The 26,090-nt window shown below is 39.9% G+C and overlaps 1 protein-coding gene across 1 annotated transcript in view; it reads right to left on the reverse strand.

Moving 5' to 3' along the window:
• Positions 1 to 333: 333 nt before the first annotated feature.
• LOC126267397 (transcriptional adapter 2B-like) overlaps positions 334 to 26,090 on the reverse strand; it is a 92,430-nt gene continuing 66,673 nt past the window's right edge. The window contains exons 11-12 of the mRNA XM_049972599.1: positions 14,480 to 14,542; positions 334 to 1,976 (exon numbers count right to left, since the gene is read on the reverse strand). Of these exons, the coding sequence (XP_049828556.1) occupies positions 1,863 to 1,976; positions 14,480 to 14,542 (177 nt within the window). The 3' untranslated portion in view covers positions 334 to 1,862. The remainder of the gene's footprint in view (positions 1,977 to 14,479; positions 14,543 to 26,090) is intronic.

A 26,090-nucleotide genomic window follows, 5' to 3' on the forward strand; every position in this document is an offset into this window, starting at 1 on the left:
GAATTGTAAAGGAAGCAAAAGAAAGATGAATTTGCAGTTTTTCCCTGTAAGTATGGAGCAGAAGACTTATGTAACTCACTGTTTGATAGCTTGCTTACTTATCAATTGATTTACAGGAGTGCACCAATTTTATTTTTCAGAGAGATTGATGCATTACTACATGTTACATGGGACTTCTAACCAGCACACAGAACAATAATTTCTTAACCAAAAATTGAGTGTTTAGCAATCTAAGACTAATCCATAGCTGCTTTGCCACAAGGCATGGCATATAATCTATGTCTAATGGTGGTGGTAATACAAAAAGTGAAAAACTTTAAAAATCAAGACAACTTCTATGCCATAATAAACAACTATATTTGCATCATGCCAAGTTCAATATTGTTAAGAAGTTTTACTATTTTGATCACTTCTGGCAAATATATAATAGATAACAATGTGATATTTCTTACACAAAATGCCACAAATTGGAACTGAATTAATTCCATTTATATAGTAGAAGCTAAAATGTCATATCTCCAGGTGAAACCATGATTCAAACTTGTACTCCATAAACTCAAAAAAGAGCAATACATTTCTGAAACAGCTCAGCAGATTGTATCGGTATTGTCACAGACTTCATTTCACATTTCATCTAGAGCTTTAAAGTCTTTTTCCTATAATATTTGTATACTTTGACAATGACACTAACAAGCAGCATTGAGGTAAAAGTTTTTAATGACAGAGCATACTGTCTATAAATTTAAATTAAACTTAAAGAACTAGGAGATGGTACATGGACTAGATATTACAGAGTTACACATGAAATTAAGATTGTAATAAGGGCATGTGACTGTAACTACATGAAGCCCACTATTCACTTGATTTTCGTAACATTTTTACAGTGTTATCATTTTAGCCATAGCTTGATAATGAATTTTTTCACAAAACATTGTACTTTCTCTCATTACCAAAAAAACTGCATTACTTCATGCATTATAAATGCAAAACGGATGCATAAGAGCCAGAATATTAAAACAACTGCAAACTGTCACTACATAGCATTTATGGAAGTATTAGTTGTTTAATAACATACTGACAATTTTTTATCTTTGAAGTGATTGCACAACAACATAATGAACATATTCTGAACTGCAACTCCACAAAATATATACAACACATTTCAGGTACACTATATACAACCAAGTTCTTACATGTTTCCACATCAAATATCACAAAATTCATGTATGAGGAATCAATATTGACCATAAACAAATGGACAACCCATACAATATAAAGTAAATTAAATAGCTTCCTATTGTTTAAACAATCAGTGTTGCAAAGAATCTGCAAAGAAATAAAGAAAGATGAAGGCCTGCTACCAAAAGCATTATACTTCTGCATGTCCCTCTATTTTTACAATTTGGCTTTTGTTTAAAAGGTGAAATCACTGAAGCTCTTATGTACTTCTGTACATAATATTTTAATTAACGGCACTGATTTCTCTCTGCCTTATTTACGAAATTTCATTTGGTTTATTTACTGATAGTTGGTAATATTTATACGTTAGCTTTACACTGTACACTTACAGACAATATGCATATCAAAAATAACTATGAAAGAAATATTTGGTGCATTTCTCCCCCTAGCCATTGACTTAATAAGAATTGTACTACATGAGCTAATAAAAGGTAGCTGAGATCACCAAATGCTTCTGATTACATAGTTCATATATGTACACAGTAAATATATGTTCAGTGGTCTATGCATAAGCCAACAACAGTGGACATACGTTGAAAGGAAGAGAAAGATGGCCTACTTCACTTAATCACATTATGTTTTAGTTATGGTCCACAACTGTACCCTTATTAAACGAAGATTATTTAGCGGGCAGTGATCCAGCCACTATTAACAAGGTAATGTAAGATCTGGGTCTCTGGGCCAGAATTTTCACTAGATAAAAAGTCTTCCTTCTTTGCTCCCTTTCTCCCATGTTCCTGTGGATTAAAAACTTCCTTTAAAATTAAATAATTAAATATTGTCAAGTAATTTCAAGAGTCACAACAGAATAGTAACTAACAATACAGAATAAGTTACACATTTTAATAAAATTCTAGCAGCTTTTAACATAACACTTAAAATCTGCAGTATCTTTCAGGTATGTGTTTCTGTTTAGTACAGATTCACTATCACTTAATATTTAATGTGCAAAAGGTACTGTTACATGCAACCTTTTATGCACCTACTATAAAACAAAAAGTTAAAAGCAATTACTGTGCTGAATCATACATTACATTCTTCATCTTTAACTTTAGAACATGCTACACAAACTTCAATTTCCCGTGTATTATGATATGGATAATGAGTTACCATTAAATACAGCAAAAATCACGTCCACATGATTTAAGTACAATATGACGCACAGGAAGGGCAAATTATAGCATGTGTGAATATTAAGTTTTGGAAAATAAATTATTCTTTTTGGAGTCATCAAATCAAAGGATTACTACTATCTGCACTAATGATTTGTTTCACAACTTATGATGGATTTATACTCAAAAAGGGTCATCAGCTACAGTTACAAGTGATGCGTGGAAAGCAAATGAATATACAAGTAAAATTAAAGTTGTTCTCAACCTGAAGGTTGGCATGAACGCCAGTGTTTCGATACACATGATCATACTGATGTCCATATGTCCTTGCCTTCCTCTGGCCTTTCAACTTAGTAAAATCATTGTGAAAGAAGCAATAAATGACTGAAAAAATTCTTGGACCACTTGTGAATTGGACAATGTTGAGCCTTTGGACTTCTAGTCTTGAAACTTGCCCATCAAACCACATATCAATGTTCAAATAATAAATATATACTGCAGATGTCACAGGCCATTAAAGACAGAGTAGACATGTTTCAGATGCCTAAGATTTCAGCAGAAATCATGCATTATTGAAACCGTTTAGTAGGAAAAACAACGACGATGACAGAGCATCTTTTGGTTTACTTCCCTGCTATACTGCTAAATGAACAAGTATTCTGCACAGAAACGATTAATGGAACATGCATCTATATTTGTACTTCACCCCCACCCCCATTTAGCATGAGTTTCCACAGGATGCACTATAGGGCCACCACCACCCCTTTCAGATGGCATTCATTTAAGTTGTGCAGGAACAATAATCTTTGTATAAATTTGAAGATCTCAAATTTTACCAACGAGATTTATTTAAGGTAACAAAACTGTTTCTTGATTTGTACTTACTATTAAAAGTCTGAGAGACTCCTTACAGTATTTTCCACAGACTCTGTTAAATGGTTCTGCTGCACTATCACAGTGAATAAACAAACACATTACTCCATTAATATTCCAGACTGATAAACAAGTCAGACAAGGATTCTTTAAGTTATCCTAGTCCACAGAAAGCTTTGAGCATTATTCTGAAGCATCGGTTTGGACTCCTTGCAGCACTTGATGGTTTGCATTGCAAGTTTACCCACCAAGTTGAACAACCGTATAATAGAACTGGTAATATTGTATTACACAGTATATATTTTGTTCGAATTCCCTTGTCTGTGCCGGTTAAAAGTGTGACTATTAGTTTTATCATTTTCTCTTCTTTATATAGAATGTGTGTTTCAAAGATCAGCTTATTATCCAAACACCCTTCACAAATGAATTATGTTTCTTTAGAGTTTCCCCAATAAATCTGCTATCAGATACTGTGTTCCCCACACTTACAGTTTTATGTAGTTTGACTGTAATTTGTTTTGGATGGAGAGAGTGATGTCTCTATCACAGAGCTTGCACCATTTTGTTTTCTTTTTTTATTACTTCAGTTTAACAGTGCTTGTTACTTTATGCCTTTAGCACAATAGGTAGCATTTTATTCAAGAATGAGTGCAGGGAATGTTTTAGATGCACTGTCCCATTCATTCCCACATGCCCATGTGAGAGGTGCCTCAGTTCAGCAACAGGTGGCTGGCTGCAAGAGAACAGTGGAGTGAGGTGGCCACTGAAATGGGAAAATAAATATCTTCTAGTGTCACTATTAAAGGATACCAAGGTCAGCCCAAACTGTCAATACTTATTGCTTACTGCTGACTAAAGCAAATGACAATAAGAAGCATATCTCTGGCAATCACTTATTTGTTTATTAACTATACCACAGTGATATGCGAACTATTTCAGTATAAACTAAAACCAATGACTCTAATTTCTCACACTAGTTCTTGCCAGCAGGTCCATAATGATAATATTTTCTGATAGTGATGTGTAAGGCAATGAGCAATTCACTGTGCTTGGCAAAGTTATGTTTTTATGTGCTGAATGTTCTTTAAACTCGGGACATAGTGTTATGGTGTTATGCCAGATAAATGATATAATCTTAAAAATTGATCTATGTCTTTCTTATGTTAGTCACCCAAGTTCCTAGTAAAAGCTACATATCTGTTTGTTTTGACATGTAGCCATGCTGAAGAAAGCAACAGAGCTTATGCAGACTGCTAAGTAGTGAGAAGCTTTTTGTAGAGGTGACTGGACAAGAAAGAGCAAGACAGTTCTTTCTCAACCACAACTTCACACTTTTTCACTAGTTCACCCAGCCTAATTCAAGTCACTGATGGATGCATAAAAGCTTATTCCCTTAATTCTAGATAAATTTAGTGTTCCAGATTCCAAAGCACCAGCACTAGTTACCAGAACCATAAAGTACTGTGCGCTTAGTTTAGATTTTTTATACACTCTCATTTGGACGTAAGAAGCAACTGTAGTCTGAACAGCAAAAGAAGTTCCCTGACAGTTAAAGTGACCTTTGTACTCCTGTTTTGTTACATCTACTGTGAGCAGTTCCATAATGCGATTTAAATGTGTGTGTAACTGACGCATATTCATCCACACATATACAGACACAAGCAGACATATTTAAAGGCCTTTAAATATGTCTGCTCGTGTCTGTATGTGTGTGTGTGTGTGTGTGTGTGTGTGTGTGTGTGTGTGTGGGTGGGTGTATACCTATCCTTTTTTCCCCCTCAGGTAAGTCTTTCCGTTCCTGGGATTGGAACGACTCTTTACCCTCTCCCTTAAAACCCACATCCTTATCTTTCCCTCTCCTTCCCTCTTTCCTGACGAAGCAACCGCCGGTTGTGAAAGCTCGAAATTTTGTGTGTGTGTGTGTGTGTGTGTGTGTGTGTGTGTGTTTTAATTGTGCCTATCTACCGGCACTTTCCCGCTTGGTAAGTCATGGAATCTTTGTTTTTAATCTAATTTAAGTGGTCTGATAGATTTTATGTCAGTGTAGCTTGAGGTTTCCAGCTATAGCTGGTATGTATGTTGTTTCAGAAGAATTCAGCTTGTCAGAAAAAAGTGGTGACAGTATTATGGATTATCTATAATCCTAAATCAATGGGTATAAGGATCAACATAGAAATTTATCCCTTGTGGCTATCACATGGGAAATTTCCAATTTCTCTTATAACAGATAGGAACAGTGGCTTTTCACACAAAGACAATTCCATTGTGTAATAAGAGGACTGGCGGAAGTGATTAAAACTGCTCAGAGACACTATACATATAGACCTATCAGCACAGCCTCTTGCACTACCAGACAGGTCATTACTACAAGTTTAACCACTGAAGGGAAATTAAACCAAGTGGAGGTATGAAAGCGAATGGCAATATGCCTCGACATTGTCGAAAGGGTCAATATCAGAATGTGAGTCAGTTGAGTTGAGGTAGAATGACCAATCTGTTATAGATGGCTCATTGTAAATAATTTAGGAGTAAAGGCGGCCACTCACCAAGTTCTAGAAGCATTGAGTCACTGACAGGCACACAAGAAAAATGAAAATTTTGCTGGCTTTTCAATGAATCCTTTAATGAGCTTCAGTCCACAAACATATTGTGTCAGACGCATTCAGCCAGCACACTGTAGAGAGAGAGGAGGGGGGGGGGGGGGGGGGGGAGACTGTGTGTGTGTGTGTGTGTGTGTGTGTGTGTGTGTGTGTGTGTGTGTGTGTGTGTGTGTGTGTGTGTGAGGGGGGGGGGGGGGGCGTGTGTAGAGGCTCACTAAAGGGTTTGTATGAAAACTAGAGAAGTATTCATTCTTTTTTGTGTGACTGCTGACAGATCGATGCTTCTACTATTCAGTGAGTAGCCACCTTCAGTCCTAATCATTTAAACTCTGCCAGAACTTTGCTTGCCATATTTATAGATGACAGTTTGTCTCATATAGAACATGTAGATAAGATAGTGATGTACATATGGAGCTAGTGAATAGATGAGCATCATACACAGTGACAAACTGGTTCTGGATGCTGCAATGCGATCAGGGTATAGAATGATCATCATCTTGTCCACATGACCAAAGCACCATACGTCTTTGTGCACTGTTGAGTACTGCAGTGGACAAAGGGTATGTCTGGTGGCTTTGGGTATCATGCAAACGGAGTGAAACCTACATTCTTATTTATTGAGGGCAATCTGACAGGGATAGAGACCTTTACGGCAGTTCTACAGGATAGAGACCTTTACAGCAGTTCTGCATACCGTATTTCAAATATGATGAGGATTGTAAAAACCAACTTTAAGAAATGGCAGGTACCATTAACTCCAGCCTTGCATGTTCACTTGACAAACCACTTTCACACATGCCTCAAATACAATTAGTAACTTACTCATCACGGACCACCAGCAACCGCAATTGATGCCTGGATGAGACTCTTGAATACAGCATTGAGGGAGATTCCTATAAATGTATTTAGACCCTCACTGATCCCATGTTATGATGTTTAGGGGCTCTGACCACAGCATATGGAGGCTTCCCATCATACTGAATTCTGATATTATCGACAGTTCTCTGAACTTAATTCTATGTTCACTGTCATCTATCTAATATGTTGGTTAGTTGGTTGGTTTAAAAGAGGGAAGGGGAGGGGGGAGGAGGAAGGGACCAAACTGCAAGGTCATCGGTCCCTTGTTCCCAGTAAAATAATTACACAAGGGAAAGCCGGAAAAAAAGGAGACGTACAGCACAATAATAGGAGAATAGAAGAACCAGATGCACGACAGGAGGACAACCAACATTACCATAGACAAAACAGGAAAAGAAAACCAAAGAGAGAAGCAAAAAACTGGTAGAAGGGGTAAAAACAAGAGAGCGGATGACTGTGGCTGACTGGCCACGAGAATAAAAAGGAAAAGCCAGCCACTCTGCGACACATTAAAACATCCACCCTAAAAGCATCAGAGTGGAGAACACAAAGGGGCAACGGACATGCACTAAAACTTATATAGAATGATAAAACCAACTGTCATGTTATAAAAAGTAAAACTAAATTAGCTGATGAGGCATTATTAGCTAAAATAAGGGGAGCTAGTCCGGTAACTGAAGATTCCATCGCAAGGCAGCAAATGAAGGGCAGCTCAGCAAGATATGGGCTACTGTCAGCCGGGCGCTGCACAGACACTGAGGTGGGTCATCACGGCACAGGGGGCAGCCATGTGTCACCCAAGTGTGGCCAATGCAGAGCCGGCAGAGAAACACAGAGTCCCTTCGAGAGCCTGCCTGGAGGATTGCTACACATTCGTAGTCTCCTTAATGACACGCAATTTGTTGTGCATGCTGAGGTTATGCCATTTCTTCTATCAAAGCCGCAAAACCTTGCGGCGTAGTACTGAATGCAGGTCAGTTGCAGAGAAGCAGTTCTCTAGAGAACAGTTTCCGCGGAGTCTGTCGGCAAGTTCGTTGCCTGGGATTCCGACTTGAGCTGGGGGTCCGGACAAACACCACTTAATGACTGGACCGTTTCTGAGCATAGATGGACTCCTGGATGGTTGCTACCGAGGGATGACAAGGTTTATAGCTTGTAGACTGCTCAAGGAGTCAGTACACAGAAAAAACTACTCCTCAGGACATGAACGAACGTGTTCAAGAGCACGAGATATAGCCACCAGCTACGCAGTGAAAACACTGCAGCCATCAGGCAATGAATGATGTGAGCATCAGCCATCGAGCCGTCAATGTAAACACTTCGTGGCCTCGGTACATCTCAAGAATCGAGAGGAAATGGTGGTGGAGATCCTTGGGGTTAACTTAGTCCTTAGGGTCATGTGAAAGGCCCAGGCAAAGCTGGGGCCTAGGCATACACCATGGATCTGTACCTGGATGGACCTCAAGTACAGGTGGTAAAGACAAAACTCTAGTTCGAAAAGAAGGTGTGAGACACGAACTGCAATTGGAAGCCCTGACCTGTGCCGCTGATGCAGGAGATGAACCACCGTGGGTTGGAAAAGTAGACAGTGATTCCAATGCGCAGGAGAACTATGAACATGTGCAATGTCATCGATGTCTCTACTACAGTGAGTGGATCATTATTAAGGTAAAGTTCTGGTTCTGGATGAACAGTGCGACGCCGACAGAAGTGCATAACACACGACTTTGCGGCCAAAAACTGGAAACCATGGGCTAGAGCCCATGACTGTGCCTTGTGGATGGCTTCCTGTAGGCGCCGCTCAGCAACACCAGTACTAGTGGAGCAGTATGAAATGCAGAAGTCGTCTGCATACAGAGAAGGTGAGACCGATGACCCTGTAGCTGCTGCTAGACCATTAATGGCCACTAAAAATAGATACACACTCAATACAGAGCGCTGCGGCGGGACCCCATTCTCCTGGATATGGGGGAACTATGGGAGGCACCAACTTGGACACGGAAAATACGAAGCGACTGTAAATTTTGGATAAAAACCAGGAGCGAGCCTCGGAGACCCGACTCATATAATGTGGCAAGCACATGATGTCACCAGGTGGTGCCATACGCTTTTCGTAAATAAAAAAAAGACAGCAACCAGGTTTTGGTGTCTGGAAAAGGTTGTTCGGATGGCAGACTCGAGGGACACAAGATTATAAGTGGTAGAGCTACCCTGGCGGAAGCCGCCCTGACATGGAGCCAGTAGGCCACATGACTCCAGGACCCAACCCAACCGCTGACACACCATACATTACAGCAGCTTACAAATAATGTTGGTGAGGCTGATGAGCTGATAGCTATCCACATCAAGCGGGTTTCTACCGGGTTTGAGCACCGGGAATGATGGTGCTCTCCCGCCACTATGATCCCTTGTAGCCGCAGAGGGCAGGGGTCTGCACTGCCGTGAACCAGGTTTCCTGGAGGGCCATGCAGAAAGCAGGTGTAAGGCTTAACGGTTGCCACAGCTCAGCCAGGCATTGGAAAAAATCGTCACATTTACACTGGAGGATTACGTCATTGTGAGACTGGGAAGGCATGGAACATTCAATGAGGTAGTTTATATCTCAGGGTCACCTGCTGCCACCGAATTTTTGCCTGAGCAATCTATATCCATTGTGTCTGAGGGTCCAGAGAGATCTAGGTCCTCAGTGGACGCCAGAATCTCCACATCATCCGCAGTCGCAGAGCTTGTAGGTAGTGGTGGTGTGGGTGGCACTGCAATCCCCTTGGCCTTGGAGAACATCATCTTGGATTTCTCTCGCTGCTCCTTGGGTTGACCTGGCTGGGAGGACTTGAAAGATTCAGTATGAGCGCAAAGCTCTATGACCAGCTTCTTTTGGGTTCTTCGGTCACTAGCGGGTGTCATCTTTCCCACAAGCAGAAACCTGAGAATGAAGTGACCCAAGGGACCTCTTCCTAGCGAGAAAAGCCAAAGAATATGTACACTTCTCCGGCTCAGAAGTGGGGACTGATATCCCTGATGGTTGGGGGGAGGGGGGGATGTTGCTCCAGATGTATGTGGTGCGGGAGCAACAGGGAGGGAAGTGGCCCCCACCATCAAGAGGGCAGGTTCTGGTTCTGAGAGGCAACAGAAATGCAAGGAATTGATGAGGTGACAATTGTTCTCATAGCAGCGGCATAAGAGGTGGTCATAGCCACAGGATGTAGGTGCTCAAATTTCCTCTTAGCCACAGTGTAGGTCAGTTAGTCCAGGGTCTTAGATTCAATGATTTTCCTCTCTTTCTGTCAAATGCTGCAGTCTGGCAAGTAAGGTGAATGATGCTCTCCACAGTTGACACAGATGGGAGGCAGGGAACATGGAGTACTGGGATGTGATGGACATCCACAATCTCAATATGTGATGCTAGAAGTACAACAGGAAGACATATGGCCGAACTTCCATCACTTAAAGCACCGCATTGGGGGAGTGTTAGACAATCACTTCGACCTTCTCGGGCAATGTGTCACCCAAGAAGGCCAAGATGAAGGCACCGGTGGCAACCTGATCATCCCTCGGACCCTGAAGGATTCACCGGACGAAATGAACACTTCGCTGCTCTAAACTGGCGTGCAGCTCATTATGAGACTGCGAAAGAAGGTCCCTGTGGAATATAATACTCTGGATCGTATTTAAGCTCTCATGAGGTGCGATGGTAACAGAAACATCCCCCCAACTTGTCACAAGCGAGTAATGCCTGGGACTGGGCAGTGGATGCTGTTTTTATCAAGACCGACCCAGAGCGCATTTTGGACATGCCCTCCACCTCCTCAAACTTGTCCTCCAAATGCTCCACAAAAAACTGAGGCTTCATGGACATGAAAGATTCCTTCAATTCTTGTACATATGAGGTACTGGTGGCAGGAGGAACAAGACTTCTGGTCAGGTGACTACAGGGTTATAAACACAAAATCAAATAGGGGTAATGCAGGAGTAGGTTTAATAATGAATAGGAAAATAGGAATGCGGGTAAGCTACTACAAACAGCATAGTGAACGCATTATTGTGGCCAAGATAGATACGAAGCCCACACCTACTACAGTAGTACAAGTTTATATGCCAACTAGCTCTGCAGATGATGAAGAAATTGAAGAAATGTACGATGAAATAAAAGAAATTATTCAGATAGTGAAGGGAGACAAAAATTTAATAGTAATGGGTGACTGGAATTCGAGTGTAGGAAAAGGGAGAGAAGGAAACATAGTAGGTGAATATGGATTGGGGCTAAGAAATGAAAGAGGAAGCCGCCTAGTAGAATTTTGCACAGAGCACAACTTAATCATAGCTAACACTTGGTTTAAGAATCATGAAAGAAGGTTGTATACGTGGAAGAACCCTGGAGATACTAAAAGGTATCAGATAGATTATATAATGGTAAGACAGAGATTTAGGAACCAGGTTTTAAGCTGTAAGACATTTCCAGGGGCAGATGTGGACTCTGACCACAATCTACTTGTTATGACCTGTAGATTAAAACTGAAGAAACTGCAAAAATGTGGAAAATTAAGGAGATGGGACCTGGATAAACTGAAAGAACCAGAGGTTGTACAGAGTTTCAGGAAGAGCATAAGGGAACAATTGACAGGAATAGGGGAAAGAAATACAGTAGAAGAAGAATGGGTAGCTCTGAGGGATGTAGTAGTGAAGGCAGCAGAGGATAAAGTAGGTACTAAGACGAGGGCTGCTAGAAATCCTTGGGTAACAGAAGAAATATTGAATTTAATTGATGAAAGGAGAAAATATAAAAATGCAGTAAATGAAGCAGGCAAAAAGGAATACAAACGTCTCAAAAATGAGATCGACAGGAAGTGCAAAATGGCTAAACAGCGATGGCTAGAGGACAAATGTAAGGATGTAGAAGCTTATCTCACTAGGGGTAAGATAGATACTGCCTACAGGAAAATTAAAGAGACCTTTGGAGAGAAGAGAACCAAGTGTATGAATATCAAGAGCTCAGATGGCAGCCCAGTTCTAAGCAAATAAGGGAAGGCAGAAAGGTGGAAGGAGTATATAGAAGGTTTATACAAGGGCGATGTACTTGAGGACAATATTATGGAAATGGAAGAGGATGTAGATGAAGACGAAATGGGAGATACGATACTGCGTGAAGAGTTTGACAGAGCACTGAAAGACCTGAGTCGAAACAAGGCCCCCGGAGTAGACAACATTCCATTAGAACTACTGACGGCCTTGGGACAACCAGCCCTGACAAAACTCTACCAGCTGGTGAGCAAGATGTATGAGACAGGCGAAATACCCTCAGACTTCAAGAAGAATATAATAATTTCAATCCCAAAGAAAGCAGGTGCTGACAGATGTGAAAATTACCGAACTATCAGTTTAATAAGCCACGGCTGCAAAATACTAACGCGAATTCTTTACAGACGAATGGAAAAACTGGTAGATGCAGACCTCGGGGAGGATCAGTTTGGATTCCGTCGAAATGTTGGAACACGTGAGGCAATACTGACCTTACGACTTATCTTAGAAGAAAGATTAAGAAAAGGCAAACCTACGTTTCTAGCATTTGTAGACTTAGAGAAAGCTTTTGACAATGTTGACTGGAATACTCTTTTTCAAATTCTAAAGGTGGCAGGGGTAAAATACAGGGAGCGAAAGGCTATTTATAATTTGTACAGAAACCAGATGGCAGTCATAAGAGTCGAGGGGCATGAAAGGGAAGCGGTGGTTGGGAAAGGAGTGAGACAGGGTTGTAGCCTCTCCCCGATGTTATTCAATCTGTATATTGAGCAAGCAGTAAAGGAAACAAAAGAAAAATTCGGGATAGGTATTAAAATTCATGGAGACGAAGTAAAAACTTTGAGGTTCGCCGATGACATTGTAATTCTGTCAGAGACGGCAAAGGACTTGGAAGAGCAGTTGAACGGAATGGACAGTGTCTTGAAAGGAGGATATAAGATGAACATTAACAAAAGCAAAACGAGGATAATGGAATGTAGTCAAATTAAATCGGGTGATGCTGAGGGAATTAGATTAGGAAATGAGACACTTAAAGTAGTAAAAGAGTTTTGCTATTTAGGAAGTAAAATAACTGATGATGGTCGAAGTAGAGAGGATATAAAATGTAGACTGGCAATGGCAAGGAAAGCGTTTCTGAAGAAGAGAAATTTGTTAACATCGAATATAGATTTATGTATCAGGAAGTCGTTTCTGAAAGTATTTGTTTGGAGTGTAGCCATGTATGGAAGTGAAACATGGACGATAACTAGTTTGGACAAGAAGAGAATAGAAGCTTTCGAAATGTGGTGCTACAGAAGAATGCTGAAGATAAGGTGGATAGATCACGTAACTAATGAGGAGGTATTGAATAGGATTGGGGAGAAGAGAAGTTTGTGGCACAACTTGACTAGAAGAAGGGATCGGTTGGTAGGACATGTTTTGAGGCATCAAGGGATCACAAATTTAGCATTGGAGGGCAGCGTGGAGGGTAAAAATCGTAGAGGGATACCGAGAGATGAGTACACTAAGCAGATTCAGAAGGATGTAGGTTGCAGTAGGTACTGGGAGATGAAGCAGCTTGCACAGGATAGAGTAGCATGGAGAGCTGCATCAAACCAGTCTCAGGACTGAAGACAACAACAACATGAGGTACTGGGTCAAGTAAGCTTCACTGCCATCCACAACCTGGAATTCCTCCCACGGTGTAGCCAGCGAGGGGAATGATTTGGGGTTATACTTCTTAGCATTGAAGTTAGACTTTGCCTGCTTAGAGACTGTTGGCGGCAGGCCACCAGCAAGAGATGACGTACTATGATTCATGGCGTGTCATCTGCCCCGATGCCACCAACTCCGACCAGGGGCCCTCCCGACAGGCACCACCCAGCCTCAGCAAGGGCCAACTGGCAGGATGGCCATTACCGGAAGTCCTGAAGCCTCAGGGAGATGGGCATCTACTACATGGCATATGTGTGGAGTTAACAGTGCAGGCATCAGCAGAGCGATCCCTGTGTTGTCAGGGGGCTACAACCGACAGGGTACATGGTGGCCCCACCACAATGGACAAGCTACCATGCTGGATATGAGGTGCTAAGACGTCAATGGTAATCGTTGGCACAGAAAGCCAACACTGCATAGTGCATGGTGGAAAATGCACCCAGGAAGGTGTCCTCACCCAAGAGATGGAGAATGAGCGGGACTGCAATGTGACAATGAGAAAGTGGGCTAAAGATCTCAGTGCACGATTGACACGATGCACCATGTAAGGCACCCTTCTCCAATTGGCTCGCTCTTCGGGAAAATTTAGGAAGATGGAGCTCAAACCTGACGGGGGACCATCACATAAAGGCTGGAATGTGTGAGCCTCCTTTTGGTCGCCTCTTACAACAGGCAGGAATACCTCGGGCCTATTCTAACCCTGGGACCCGCAGGGGAAGCTAATATGTGATGTAAACTTTGTTCCAGTTACCCATGTCTTATATATTGCTCTTCTTCTAGATGCAAGTTTTGGAAGCACAGCAATCACAGTTAAGTGTAGAACATGACTTACAAAAGTGGCTATGTTTGGGGGCAAAAGTACTTTTGAACTGTTTCAGCATGAAAGTTGGAAAGCACTTATGTGCTCACTTCAACACCTACACCCGAAATACAATCTCTAGACAAATGCAATACCTGTGCAGCTTTACAGTACAATACTGACTGTAGTTTGTAATTACTGAATTCTACCTTAAGCACACATGCAGGAACACACACACATACATACATACACCATATTAAGAATTTTTATAACAAAATTAAACTTACACGAAGTAGTAGCGTCTTCCACGTAAGGTATTGGGAAGGCTTCATATTCAATGATGTACACAGCTAAAATATAAAAAACACAACTCTTATTTTTCATATAATCAAACAAAGTGACTAATCAGACAATAAGTAAAATAGTTTTAATGTTAATATGTAACTGCAAGTCTTGCAGCTGATTTCTGCCTACAATTAAAATACAAAGCACTTAAGGCACAATAAAACACAGAAATCTTTAATTTATATTGGGTTTCACTTACAAGACGAAAGGAATAGGAGTGCGTGATTTATGATCATGGAAGGGGGAACAACTACACCAAAACTGAAAGAATACCAACCAGCAAAATATGACAGTATTTAGACCTTGAGGCTTTTGCTCACATTGTACATTTACAGATAATCAAGTTTAAGTCTTAAAGCTCCCATCAACACAGTATCTAAACACATGGAATAGATCAAGCAAGGACTGAAGACAGATGCTGACATTTGATCTTCGGCTAGTCATACAAACTCACAAATAAAGTACTGTAGGCAGCTGAGAAGAAGACCTGCAAGGAGTGAGGCAGGAAGTGGGGAAACGGTGTTTCCCCTTGCTCCTTTCCCTGCCATCTTTAGCCTCATTGTCTTTCACTGTTAGCCATGTACGTTCTCCCATTTTCCTTTACTTTTTTATGTGCAGCACTAGTGAGAAAGTGGAAATTACTAGTGAAATGTGTATGCAGACATCACATCCACATTAAATGGACGAGAAAACCTTGTCATTAACAATGTTTTAACTGAATAAACTGAAATGTGTGTCCAAAGAAATATATTTAAGTTATTGCATATACAACACAAGTATTAATAAATTATTGATACGGGAACTACTGACACCATGTACACAGGAACTGAAAATTAGACTGACATTATTTTTAAATTATCAGTAGGCTGAAAAGGTGACATGCTTTTTTGTGTTTGCATCACAGAAACCTCTTCATGTTAGTCACATTTATAGTGCTGATATAACTGCATTCATAGTAAATGTTTTTAGAACAGACCATACTATCCAGTCTAGCGCATGTCACAATGCACTCCTGACTTAAAGCCGTATTCCTCCAGTGTACATTCTTCTCAGCCACCGACAGTATATGTACAGTACACTTGAATAAGAATCTTGGTACTACACACCTGTATATTCCCACATTGCTGCTATATCAATATAATATACCCAAGAAACATATAACAAGAATATTTTGTTTGGCCTTAGTCACAAAGAATGAAAAAATACATTATGAAATCTCCTATGATCTACTGATCAGCATAAGAGATAGTAGATTTACCAGCAGAACCTCTAACAGTAAGACACAACAAATTGCAAATGTTTTCTGGACATGTTCAACCAGGTAAAGTACTTATATCAACATGTCTATGCGGACAAGGAAAAAAAATTCTCAGATTTTTCCCAGATTTCCCGGTTAAAAATACACTTTCTCCTGGGTGAGTTAAGTGACATTATGGTTCAAATGGCTCTGAGCACTATGGTACTTAACAGCTGTGGACATCAGTCCCCTAGAACTTAGAACTATTTAAACCTAACTAACCTAAGGACATCACACACATCCATGCCCGAGGCAGGATTCGAACCTGTGACCGTAGCAGTCACACGGTTCCGGACTGCGCGCCTAGAGCCGCGAGACCACCACGGCCGGCTAAGTGACATTATACTTTCCCTCGGAACTGTGAAACTTATCAATCCTTTGAATGGTTATGGTTTTATACGCCAGCGTAGAATTTCCCGGCACTTTAAAAAATGATACTCAGGAGAAAAAACATGTTTTGGAAAGATCTTTGATGTGCAGCAACATGTGCACTGCATATTTTTGTATTGCAAAAGTATAAATTCAAATTCCACCGGACACCGCATGTTACTTTCCGCAGCATTGAAATTAAGATTGCAATGCACTTTTGTAAGCCAATTTTAGCCCATGTCACGTGATCTCACCAGCCGATGACAGCAGATATTCAGAGCCTAGGACACATGATGTAGTCAACCAACAGCAACATCACTGTTAAGTAGCGCCAACACACAAACATTAAGAAATTAATCACAGATTCTCGCAAATAGTTCATCTTGTGCAAAAGGAAATTTACTTTGAAAGTAATGCTTTCCAAACCGCCATTCCAAATATTTTCCTGCAACCTGTTAGCAACAGGTTCATTTCAGCAGTTGCCAGAGAGTGCCAGCTACGATAACGTACGAAGGCCATATGTTCATACGTGAAAAACATTCAAAGATCTTACATTACAACATGAAAGAAACAAAACATCAGAGGATACTCCAAGAGTGTCAGAATTTCATGTACCATACTAAATTGCATGATTCGGCTTAAATTGCACATCCGTATGTCCAGACTGCCAATGAAGTAGGCCTCGAGCTGATCTTCAGCTTTTCAGTGTGATTTTCGGGATGTAATTTCTCTTGGAGTACCAGTACTATATTATTTTATGTTGGGTTCTTTATAATGGCATGATGCCATATGTGCTAGATGATGAAAACATGCACCTGAAATGCAGCAAACAGTTGAAACTAGCCAGTAGTGTGTAATTAAACACTTTGTTTCAAATAAATTGACTGCCACAGTGGAAAAGATTAATAGAAGCCAAATTTCTTTAGCAAACCGACAAAAGTAACTTCACTGTTCTGCAAGGCGATTAATGCTTGACTGTTAGAAAGGTGGAAATAAAATAAACTCTGAAACTAATAACTTATTTTAGCCTTCCAAAATTGTGCGAATGTATTTTAATTCAATCAATAGTGCCTGGCCACAGACATCTGTTTTGTTTCCATTTGATTTGAGAGCTGTACACGAAGAGGAAACAGCAAAATCACTAATTGTCAACGTGGGTCATGTGGTGGCTACCCAACTCCCCACTGTAACTCAGACTGCTCTTTGTTGCATCAGATCAGCCCCAGATCTACGATATTTCTGAACTGAAGCTATACTAGATAGTGGCGCACCCCCCCCCCCCCCCCCTCCCCTTGAGCGTTAGTGATAAGACGTCAAAAATGTACAAAAATCAACTTTTCAAATATATGTTCATTTGGTAGTGCACATCTTTCTGAAGAGTCTGATACATAAAACATACATGTTCAAGGAAATGTAAGACATGTTATTTGGGCTTAAGTGTGCCAAAATGAAGTACCACGCCTCTTCACACACCATTCTTCTACCGCATGTCACTATATTTCGCTATGTGGAACTCACAACACATATATTTTGTAATGGATGCCATCAAACTATATTCAGGACAGTGGAAATTAAAATGTCCTGCGGTGCCTCTCCAGGTCCCAGTCGGCCGGTTTGACATCATGCCCTCTTAAAAAAACTCACAATTAATACTGGGTGGGATAAGTTGTAACTGGGAGAACAAGAACTCTTCAGAAAATTAGCAGTCTTTATTGCATATTAGCAAATAATTTGCTGTTTTGTGTGACATAAAATTAAATATAGGATACATAAAACCAGTAAAGATAAGAGACAAGCAAGACAGTACACATTTCTTGAATCCTTAGGTCCTAGTATTTTTTTCTCTCTAATCTTGCTACAGCTTCACATGGTGTGCTTTCCTTTCTATGAAAGAATCTATTACCTAATCAAAATTCATCAAATGTTTTGCTGCATGAAAAATCGAAATGTCATTGTCTACTACTGAAAAAGCTGTTAATACAAATAGTACCCTAGACTGGTGCGGTTTCTTGATCTGATCACATCTATTTCATCACTGTCTGCTAGATAAAAGAAAATAGGCCTTTCTAATAATGGAGCGGTTGTAACACACTGCAAATAAACGAGACTTTAGGCAAAAAAAGGTCATTTTTGTAACACAATAGAACATAACTCATGAAGTACCAATATCAAATGTGTCTACGGCCTACTACAAGCAAAGAGATTTACATTAGGAAACAAGTTTCACATTTCATTCATCCACTCCGTTTTCTCAAGCACAAGATCAAAAAGAAGTAGTACGACATTTTTATATAAATTTGGAATCGTTATATTCTTTCATAATTTGTGTAATGTCCCCGTTTCTTCCCCATTCTCACCATAACAAATAATCTTATCATCACTAATTCTATAACTATTCCTGCCATTTTCAAAACTTATTTTCCAGTTGACTTCAATAACCCTGCCAGAATCACCGGTATAGTTTTCCCACAATTATTCTCTGGTTAGGCATTACAATGTGTTCGTAAAACGCATTTTCCGTGTTATTCTTAGAATAGATCTTAAGCGGCTGCTAGCTGGGGACTGTACAAACTGTCCCTTACTAGTGTAACAACCTGGCTAAAAATTGTCTGTCAAAATTTCATTTTCTTGGATACACCCAAAAGATCTTACGTAATCTTTCTTACCTGTTATTCCTGTTGGTCAATTATTTCCACTCTGGTAGTCTGAATCTGTGGATTTCGCTAGTAATTATAACAACACTGATCATTTGCAAACGCAGTCAACCACATAGACAACAAACAGCGATTGGCATTCATCCGTTCGGCTTTATTCCACTCAGCTCATATAGCCCCATCCCATATTGTCTACAGCAAAGTTCATTTCTACACGCGACAAGGATTCCCCTGACAGAGACATCAAGTACACTATGCACGGATTCAAAAATCAACTTAGATTCATTCAGAAATCAATTTAGAATGTGTTCAAAAATGTTCAAAAACTGACAGTGATGCATTTAAAATCATATGAATAATCAATAGACCAATGTGTGCTAGATGCTAGGTGCTTTGGGCAACAAGGTTTTTTCCCTCAAGAATACGTCCCCCCCCCCCCCCCCCCCCAAGATCCGGGCCCACTGCTCATGCGTGAATCTGACACCTTGGGCGTGCTAGTAAAATTTTTCTAGGTAGCATCTTGCTGCTACTGCTTACACAGACAATGGGCAAATTTCTGTAGCCAGAAGTGGGAGAAGGTACTGCTCATACGCAAATCGACCGCACATCCGCACGAACCCACTCCTAACTGATCAAATAAATCTAATGTAAACAGTTGTGACATCACACTCATGGAGGCAATCTGTTGTCATAAGGCATTACATAGTCTTCCTAAAGCCTCTGACACATTTTGCTGCTGACAGACGCTTGTACAAGCACTGTGTTCTGTTGTTGTACATGGCGCATTTTCTTAGCAATTTAACTTTTATTTCCATTTTTTTCTCCCATTCATGTTTTATTGCTGCAGTATTATTCTGCAGTAGTGGGATACAGTAATAGCCTTTGTTAGAGTATCAGTTTTCACCAGCAAAATTACAAAAAATTACCTGAAAACTAAAACAATGAAAAATTCTCAGAATTCTAAAAAAAATTCCTTGTATTTCCTGGATCAAAAAATTCCCGGATTTTTCCTGGATCTCCCAGTTGTCCCGGGTCGTATACACTCTGTTATATGGACACTGATGTCTGCTGTCACACACATGGTAAGGAAGTGTAAATCATACAACTGTTCACCATACTGACATTTGCATTCTGTTCGAGTCACAGCGTGTATAAAATAACATTTCTGAATTACTACGCACCAACCATATCAATGTACTCACTCGAGGTGTATCACTCCATTAGTAAACAGAGACAATGCACTACTACACTGGTGGACAGCAGTTGCCTACAACTGAAGAGCGTAATACGCCCTCTAACTACTGAAGATCGTAATACGGCCTCCAACGGTTTAAATAATCCTCCTAGGAAAAAATGACATTAGGGAAAAATATTTGTTTTGATGTCCCCTACAACCTCCCAGAGTTTGTCGGTTTAAATACTTTTCACCCTGTATACGTACACCACATCAAGAAGGCTTCAGCCAAAAGTTCAAGTATAGCCACCTTACCATCACACCTGTCTGCAACTCCACATTTCATCTTTATGGTGAACAGCAACCTATCCTTTTCATAATATTGTTGATATATATATGCATATAAGATTTCACAAGATCATAAACTGTATCCTAGATCTTTATTAATTGCCAAAATAAGGACATAAGGTTTTTTTTAATACACAAATTTACATCCTCTAATTCACCAACTATAAATAACATATAAACATTGCAAGACTATGAATTTTTTAAAGATAAGACTGATTCAAAGATGTTGCCAACAAACCCTTGTCTGATGTGTATGTTTTCATGTTCGTGTAAGACATTACTCGAATTTTCAACCAGCAGCTGGTAAAATGTAATGGGGGGAAAAAAGCCGTTATTAAGTAGCAACTTCCCTGCCTGTAGCACAAGATATTCTTCTATCATAAATTATTATACTGAACAAGCATATAAAGATATTTGTGGAGAAAACCAACCAAAAAGGTGCTTTTTCCAAAAAATGTGGCAGAGATCCCAATCCTATTCACAAAATCCAAAGTTGATACTGATCAAAATTTGTTATGAGATCCTGTGTGTGTAATAATTACACAGGAAACAGCACATCAAATGACAATAATACAATAAGAGAGGCATAATAATACTGGAACATAATGAACTGTATCACCACTCTCTTTATATTAGCACCAAGACCTCAGATGGCAAGCCAGCACTCAGAAAGAATAGAAAGCTATATGGGTGGAGGAATGCACAGAACTACTATATGAAGGAAAGAAACTTGATGACAATACTATGGAACGCAAAGAGGAAATGGATGGAGGTGAGAAGTGTGATGTGACACTGCGAGAATAACAAAGGACTGAAAGACTTTGGCTGAAATGAGGTACTTTGAGCCAGTGTTGTTAATATTCTTAGAAGAACCATACCACTGTTTTGGTCTGCAATCTGAAGGCTGGATTGATGCAGCTCATAACGCTAATCTAATCCCACGCAAGTATCTACATTTCTGCAGCTTACATACATTTGAAAATGTTTACCTATATTTGGGCCTTGATCTCCCTCTACAACTTTTACCCCAGCCCCCTCCTGCCACACTTCCCACGGTCACCAAAACTGATGATGCCTCAGGACATGTCCTATCAAACAATCCCTTCTTTTAGTCTGGTTAAGCCATAAATTCCTTTTTTATCCAGTTTGATTCAGTATCTCGTCATTAGTTATTTGATCAGTCTAGTCAATCTTCAGCATTCTTCCGTACACCAAATTTCACAAATTTTTACTTTTTTTCTCATTCACATTTTACTTTCATACAAGGTTACATTCTAGATAAATCTCTTCAGAAAAGACTTCCTAACATTTAAGCTTATATCTGCTGTTAACAAATTTCTCTTTTTCAGAAATATTTCTATTGTTATTAAACTAAAGCCTAGTTTACACAACAACACTAGGTTGCAAGAAACTGGTCTTCTGGCCACTGCGCATGCGTATTTGTGCAACTCATCGGTGAAACTAAACAGTTTTGGCATGTTCCAACTTTAGCGACACTAGTTGCATGAGTTTTGAGGTTATTTGTATCCGTAGAGTGTAGACAAACTGAAATATGAAGTGGGGAACGGAGAATAATGTTCGCTTTTTGGGTATCTATGCTATGCATTGGTGTTTTTGGGATTTCAGTGATGCTGGTTACAAAAATAAGTAACATACTGCTGCTCCTGGGACCATCATGTGCAATCAGAACATAGATAATTTGACAATATCTGAGCTGCAGGGCAAAATCTATTGAATTAGGAGCACATATACAAATGAATTAAGAAAAATTCAAGCAAGTGTAATTTTAGCTGTAGAAATGCTCTTATCTATAAGACTAAAATCCGAGTTGGCCCACTCTTTTTTTCAAGGAATATTGTTGACAGGAGGGAAGACTACGCAAAGCAAGAAGCTACATTCTTCATTCAATATTCATCTATTTAAAATGTCGCAGCAGTGCTCCCCATTCACAAATTTTTGAATTTTGAAATATTGCCATTGCACAGATCTGTCTTCAAGAGAGTAGTTTGCAAACCATTCTCTTCTTAATGCGGCCTGTTTCAAATAATTACTGCTGTTTATGTTAATAATTATTACTGTTAATAATTATTGGTATAAATGAAAAATCGTCATCAACTAAAACCACATCTTATAGCATGCCGAGCATTCTCAATTGTAATGCATGCAATGTGATATGCAATTTCAGTTCTGGCGACAGTGATTCATGCATTACAATATCTTTATTACTTATCGCATAATTAACTCTATTTAGGATAAATGTTAACAGTTCTGGTGCCATTCTAAGATACGTAAAAGAACATCTTAGGTCTTCTATTACAAATTATTTCAGCAAGGATGCTGAGCAACTGAGCTGAAGTCTTTTCTTCATTCAGTCATGAATCGAAACACGTTTCTTATTTTTTTTCTTATGCAGCGATTCCACGCAACAAGCTTTAACTCCATTACAACTACTGCGATCTGCAGCTTCCAAAACTTTCATTTTAGACACGACTCAGGAAACCACAAAACGACGAAACTGAAGTATATATTGGTTTCGCTGTGTCTACAGTCAAATATGAAACCATTTGTGTGCAACTCATTCCACACAAAGAGTGGCGCAACCCAATGCCTTCGTGTAAACTAGGCTTAAGAACTAAACTCCATCCAAACAGGCCTCAGAAGGCCAAATGATATCGAGCAACAGCCATGTCATCCTCAGCCCTTTATGCGTCATTGGATGTGGTCAGCACACTGCTCTCCCTGCCACTGTGTGTTTTTGTGACCAGAGCCACAACTTCTGAATTAAGCAGCTCCTGAATTGTCCTCACGTGGGCTGCGTGCACCCAGCTCACCAACAGCATTGAGCAGATACAGACTTTCACCCATCCAACTGCTAGCCAAGCCCGTCAGCACTTAACTTCAGTGATCTCACAGGAGCTGGCATCACCCCTGCGGAAAGGCTATTGGCTTTTCTTGCCATTGCTGATCTGCATTTTATAACCTCTCTATTTTAGCCATTATTGACTATTTTGCTGTCAGCTTCTACTTTTAGAATATCTTTTCCTAATCTAGCTCCTTCGGCATTGCCATCTTGTAACCTCTTTTCAAGATACAGCTCTGTCTCTGACAGAGTTACAATGCCATTTGCAAACCCCAATGTTTTGATTTCTTCTCTCCAAATAGTGCTTCCCTTTCCAAATTTCTCTTTGGTTACCTTTACTGCTTGCTCAACGTACAGATTGAATAACATCCAGGATAGGCTATAAGCTTGCCTCACTACTTTCTCAGTCACTGCTCAGTCACTCAGTCTCTGAAGTCCTCTATCTCATAACTGCAGTGTGGTTTCTGTAAAAGTGGTGAATTATCTATTACCCCCGTATTTTATACTCTCAATAATACAGTTCAGTCAGCATTGTCAATAGCTTTCTGTAAATCTACAAATGCTATAAATGTAGACTTTTCTTTCTTCAAACTACCTTAACATAGGTGTAGCATTGTCTCGCGTTTCTATGTTCCTCCGGAACTCAAACTGAGTTTCAACAAGATTGGATTCTATCAGTTTCTTACAGTCTTCTGTAAATAATTTGTGTCAGATTTGCAACCATGACTTATAAAATTGATGTTTCAGTACTATTTACATCTGTCAACACCTGCCTTCTCTGAAATTGAATTATTACATTCCTCTTGAAGTCTGAAGATATTTGTCCCATCTCATCTTCCACACCAGATGGAATAGTTTGTCATGGTTGACTCTCCCAAAGATCTCAGTAATTCTGAAGGAATGTTGAACACTCCAGTGGCCTTGTTTCCACATATGTCTTTTATTCCAGGGACTTTGTTTTCACATAGGTTTTTCAATGCTCTGGCAAATTATTCTTGCAATTTGTCGCTTCTCATTTTTACCGACTTCCTCCCTACGGTCTATACAAAAGCAAAATGAAGATAATGGATGTTCAAATGCGTGTGAAATCTTATGGGACTTAACTGCTAAGGTCATCAGTCCCTAAGCTTACGCACTACTTAACCTAAACTATCCTAAGGACAAACACACACACACACACACACACACACACACACACACACACACACACACACACACACACACACACACACAAGCCTGAAGGACGACTCAAACCTCCGCCGGGACCAGCTGCACAGTCCATGACTGCAGCGCCTTAGACTGCTCGGCTAATCCCACGTGGCTACGATAATGGAATAGAGTTGAATTAAATCAGGTGGTGCTGAGGAAATTAAGTTAAGAAATGAGACACTTAAAGTAGTAGATGAGTTTTGCTATTTGGGGAGCAAAATAACTGATGATGGCCGAAGTAAAGAGGATATAAAATGTAGACTGGCAATGGTAACGAAAGCATTTCTGAAGAGGAGAAATTTGTTAACATTGAGTAAAGTCTTTTCTGAAAGTATTTGTATGGAATGTAGCCATGTATGCAAGTGAAACATGGACGATAAATAGTTTAGACAAGAAGAGAATAGAAAAGTTTGAAATGTGGCGTTACAGAAGAATGCTGAAGATTGGATGGTTAGATCACATAACTAGTGAAGAGGTATTAAAAAGAACTGGACAGAAGAGAAATCTGTGGCACAACTTGACTAGAAGAAAGGATCAGTTGGTAGGATTTGTTCTGAGGCTCAAGGGATCACCAAATATGTATTGGAGGGCAGCGTGGAAGATAAAAGTCGTAGAGAGAGACCAAGAGATGGCTACACTTAGCAGATTCAGAAGAATGTCAGTTGCAGAAGGTACTCTTGAGATGAAGAAGCTTGCACAGGATAGAGTAGCATGGAGAGCTTCATCAAACCAGTCTCTGGACTGAAGACCACAACAACAACAACAACAACAACAGCAACAACACTGTCCTCAAGTTTATTTCCCCTATACAAACTTTCTACATATTTCTTCTACCTTTCAGCTTTCTCCTCTTTGCACAGTACTGCCTTGCCATTTGAGCTTTTGATATTCATACACCTGCTTCTATTATCTCCAAAGGTGTCTCTAATTTTCCTAAACATGGCAGCTATCTTTCCCCTTGTCATGCATATTTCTACAACCATGACAAAACTGTTCCACCTGGGTGGCAGCATATTCGACAGATGCAAAATATCCTTAAATTTCAATAAGAATGTAGTAATCCTAAAACAAACTGATCACAGTGAGTACTAATGAAGCACTTGATAAATTGTAATTGTAAAATGCTATTATGAGATATATACACAAAATCAAAATATCTAGAAGAAGCCAACCAGGAAGAAGATCATTTGGGTTCTGGGAAAAAGTAATAATGACCTACAACTTATTTTAGGAACTACAACAGGGTGTATACGTGGACAAGAAAAAAAAAAAAATTCCTGCATTTTTCCCAGATTTCACGGTTAACAATACATTTTCTCCCGAGTGAAAATACACTTTTTCCATGTTAGTGACAGTATACTTTCCATTGGAACTGTAAAACTTATCAATCCTTTGTATACCTAAAAACAAAGTTGATGTGACTTACCAAACAAAAGCACTGGCAGGTCGATAGATACACAAACAAACACAAACATACACACAAAATTCAAGCTTCCGCAACCAACAGTTGCTTCTTCAGGAAAGAGGGGGGAGAGGGAAAGACGAAAGTATGTGGGTTTTAAGGGCCAGAGTAAGGAGTCTTTCCAATCCCGGGAATGGAAAGACTTACCTTAATGGGAAAAAAGGACAGGTATACACTCGC

This window comes from Schistocerca gregaria, chromosome 4 (assembly GCF_023897955.1).
Source record: "Schistocerca gregaria isolate iqSchGreg1 chromosome 4, iqSchGreg1.2, whole genome shotgun sequence".
Classification (NCBI taxonomy): domain Eukaryota; kingdom Metazoa; phylum Arthropoda; class Insecta; order Orthoptera; family Acrididae; genus Schistocerca; species Schistocerca gregaria.